The sequence below is a fragment of the Daphnia carinata genome, chromosome 1, assembly GCF_022539665.2.
Source record: "Daphnia carinata strain CSIRO-1 chromosome 1, CSIRO_AGI_Dcar_HiC_V3, whole genome shotgun sequence".
NCBI lineage: Eukaryota > Metazoa > Arthropoda > Branchiopoda > Diplostraca > Daphniidae > Daphnia > Daphnia carinata.
In genome coordinates this window covers 9,142,999-9,147,110 of record NC_081331.1, presented here as the reverse complement: position 1 = coordinate 9,147,110, position 4,112 = coordinate 9,142,999, and the positions used below count along the sequence as shown (strand labels likewise).

Genomic DNA, 4,112 nt, shown 5'->3' with positions numbered 1-4,112 from the left:
CTGGTCGAATGAAAGGGAGAACTGATAATCTGAAATGATAGAATTGCAAATTGTATAATTTGGTCTTAGTCAGCGAAGCAATCCATTTTCAATGCCTGCTTTTGCTTGGTCTTATGGGATACTACCTTCATTCGTGGTTACATATGGGGGAATCAAGGCGGTGCGGTGTTGCTAGCGAACCCTACTGCATAGGGTTCTATTTAGTGACGAATTCTACCGTCAGCATCCCTGTTAACCCACCTGCTCGCGTATCTTTCCTAGGCGATTTGAGGCTTTTTGGTAGCTCTCTGGGCATATATAGCACAATGTATTTTAGAAATGGGAACTAAGAGCAACAGTACCAACGAATCGGCTCAGTTTCAACTGATTTATAGCTTATATTGTAAAGGTAGGGTTTTGCAAGAGAATTTTAGTGAGACCGATAAATACAGCAGTCATTTTACATCAACGATTAAGTATGGTGTGACTTAAGCGAATCGAAAGGCATGAATATTTTGCCAATGTTGGAAATAAAGCCACGAACGAAAGAGGCAAAAATAAAGCAAGAAATCGAAGGAATGCAAACATAATATAGGAATGTCGGAAAAAAGAAGCAAAATTGTCTGTTGAATCAACGAAGATCTTATTCGACTGCAGGTCGCCAACGTGGTTACAGGATAACTGTTTTCTCCCGACATCCCAAATTTGGTCAATTCCACACCAATTCACGTCTGCACCCTGATGAGAAGCCTTTTTTTTGCGGTTTACATTTTTCTTGGTGGGGTAGGTGGTGGGGGGAAAAGTGGCGGTCCTTGGTTTCCAGCTCCTTTTCGCTCGTTCAGAGGGACGTTTTCGTAAAGCATTTTTGGGAAATCTTTCGGAGGCCTTAAAAAAAATAATACATACAAATGTGTTTTTAAACATTATTAGTAAATGGCAATCTAGCTTACATCGGTATCGGATGTTCAGCTACAGTTCTATTGGCCACCCCTTTTGTTTCCTTTGGAGGTTTCTCCGACTTAGATAATGTGACAGGAAAAGAATTTAACAAAGGAGTGGACACACTGGCGAGCGAAAGGGTTGATTTTGACAAACCCTTGCCCGTTGGTGACTCCAAAGATTGAGATTGGGTACAAGCAGCAGGAGTCAAACCGCCTTCGGTTGAATAACGAATGTTAGTATACTCTCTGCCAGCTTGTAGGCTTTTCTAAATAATCAATGATTTTTTTTTATCATATCCCGATTATCTAATAAGCATAACGGGTCCACTCATTTACCTGCTGCGCTTGCATGCGTTGCGATAAAGTTTCTATATAGTGCTGAACTGCCATATAGACAAATTTGTACTGCGCTTCAGTTTGCACCATACCGGATCGTTGGGCACGAATAGTTTGAATCATGCGCTGAATGTCAATTTCACAATCCAATCCTATACAAGAAGTTGTTGCAGTTAAATCTTTTGGTTGTCTTCTCGCACTGTTTTATTTCAAGATACCTCGTCTTTCTATTTGGCCGATGATCATATCAATTACTATGAATGTTCCAGTCCGACCAATTCCCGCACTACAATGCACTATTACTGGACCTGCATTCGCAACTGACTTCTGCTTTGTATTCACATCCTGAAGAAAACTTAACACGCATCCAGGATCTCCTGGCACTCCATGATCAGGCCATGCCTTTGAGCCAAAGAATAGTTCTAAATGAATGCAGGCGGAAATTCCAATATAAAGTTTACCTGAAAATGATACTGATGTATCAACCTCTCTTCGTTATCCTTTGTTGCTAAGAACTCTCGAAGAGTATAATCAGCACAAAGCGAATCGCCAAGACACTTTAAAACAATTTTACCATACTCTTTTGTTTGATTTTCCTCTGGCCAGTAACGTGCACATTTCGACTAGTATATCACACGGAGAAAAATGAATAAACCTAATAAAAATAACCAAGTGAAAGGATATTTGCGTTTCTACCTTTCCTCTCTCGATTTCTTTCGTTGTCATAACAATTACGCGACTATTTTCCTGCCAAACCTGAAATGTCGAAATATTAATGATATAACAGAAAGTTTAACTATATTGGTGTCTTTGTTGACATGAATCTCACCATATGCCAGAAATCGTTGACTGTGTGTGGCAGACAGCCTTGGGTAGCAATGTATTGTGGGAACTGGTCTCCATTTCCATCGTCTTCTGGCTGCGAGACACGTGTTAGAAAACAATGTATTTTAAATTTTTGTGAGATACTGAAACATCATAGTAAGCTGCGGTAAAGTTACTAACGCGTCTATTTACCCGTATGTGGTTGGCATTTATATAGTCGGCACCAGCTATACTCGCATCCACATCTTTAAGAAGAACACGGGTGTGATCAACTAGGAATAAAATTAAGGTATGTAAATTTTGTTCCAATTGTGATTAAATAAAAGAGTTTACATGGTAAAATATTTTTATATCGATTTTTATTCCGATTTTCTGGTTTTTGGCCCTCTTTACGGCTATAAAGATGTTTACATTCTTGTTGTTGTAAGCTTTCAAATTCTTCCCAAAATCCTCCTTTTCCTGTACTCACACTATGCTCCTTCTACAGATAGAATAGTGAAAAATAAAATTTAAACGTAAGCAAATTTATTTTGCATTGCATTTTACCTGCAATTCTTTAACTCGACTTTCTATTCCACTGGCATGAATTCTTGTTGCATTGTATGGTTGTTTCAGATGGACCACTGTTCCAGTAGTTTCAACCATGGGATTTTTTTTATAGTGTTCAATTAGTTCAGAAAGAGAATCAAATTTTTCCCCACCACCAACATCATACTTTTGCTCCTGATAATCATTAAAGGCATTGGCAAAATTTTACAAATATCATTTAATTAGTGTAAAATAACCTGATATCTTATCATAACATGTGTTACTTTGTCTTCAGTCCTTACAGATAAAACATAATCTCCAGGTTTACTCTGTGATTCACGTACCAAAAAACTTCCATTTTTTCCTTTTTCAAGAAGAATTTTTTCTGCTTCTTTACCAGAAAGATGTCCATGGAACCACCTGAAAGACAAACTGGGAAAAGAGAAATGTTACTTAAGTCAGCAACTGACAGTTGAACATACAATGGCATCATGAACATCTCTGTTCTCCCACACCATAAATTACCGTTCAGTAGTAGGGTCAGAACAATGGACAGGAAACTTTAGTTCTATGGCTTCACCATTTTTCTCACGTAACTGTCCAGGATTTTCCATATAAAATTGCACCAGTTCAGACAAAGTTGCAAATTTTTCACCCCCATACAGATCATAGAAGTCTCCGGTATTTTGAATTTTTATGTGAGTAACCTCACCATTTCTCCTTTAAAAATAAAAATAAAATGAAAAGCCTTATGGAAAATCAATATATATTAATGTTACCTAACAGAGAGGGTAAAATCTCCTGGATTGCTCTTACTGGGGCGTGCTAAAAAACTACCATCAACTCTTCTTTTCAAGAGCAGTAGCTCTGCATCAATTCCTGATACATTAGGATGAAACCACCTAGAAAGTCAACTTTCCATTAAACCATTTGCAACTACCCAATTTTATATAAATAACACATAAGTATTGCAGGTTTTAGAGATTCTATTAACATATTTCAAGTTGTTGCTATTTAAAAAATTTTATTGAGTAAACAATTATTTACCTTCTAGAGCCCATGGATGGAGACGCAAATTGGAGGCCAGCAAAAAATGTCAAAGCTTATCTGAAATTGGGAAATATTACTACTTTGATGTCACACGCCCTATTAAAGTTTAGTGGTATAAGTCAATGGTTCTTTGGCTTTGAAAACAACCAGCATGAATAGAAGAATCGGCAAGCTTCACATAAATATTAAACAAAACAATGTTTTGCCTTAGGGATACCTGTATTACGGCATAGCCTTCTAGATAATAAGAAGCAAGAGGGATACTGTCTAGCCCTTGTTGCCTATCTGGTACCCTAACTTGTCAAATCCTTCCCTTTCTTCTACACCCTGAGGTGTAAGATACCGAGCACAACGGCTCGGTCTGTGGTCAGGACTCTGAGGACATCTGGCATTTAATTGCAGTTTTTCGAAAAGTTAAATATATTGCAACGAAAGATGTCGTTGCTTGACGAC

The 4,112-nt window shown here is 37.8% G+C and overlaps 1 protein-coding gene across 2 annotated transcripts; it reads right to left on the bottom strand.

The window, feature by feature from the left end:
* Nucleotides 1–353: 353 nt before the first annotated feature.
* On the bottom strand, nt 354–3,827 carry LOC130694751 (tyrosine-protein phosphatase non-receptor type 11-like). 2 transcript variants are annotated; one of them, XM_057517834.2, is made up of 14 exons: nt 3,657–3,827; nt 3,389–3,511; nt 3,135–3,329; nt 2,867–3,041; nt 2,628–2,804; nt 2,415–2,562; nt 2,262–2,353; nt 2,086–2,175; nt 1,953–2,012; nt 1,718–1,879; nt 1,475–1,658; nt 1,257–1,408; nt 930–1,186; nt 354–864 (listed from the first exon to the last, which is right to left on the bottom strand). In XM_057517834.2, the coding sequence occupies exons 1-14, from the start codon at nt 3,668–3,670 to the stop codon at nt 744–746; spliced, it is 1,950 nt and encodes a 649-aa protein (XP_057373817.1). In that variant the 5' UTR covers nt 3,671–3,827; the 3' UTR covers nt 354–743. The 2 variants fall into 2 exon arrangements, with proteins under 2 accessions (XP_057373817.1, XP_057373825.1); XM_057517842.2 differs by having other exon boundaries at nt 2,274–2,353; nt 3,657–3,824.
* Between the last annotated feature and the right edge of the window lie 285 nt (nt 3,828–4,112).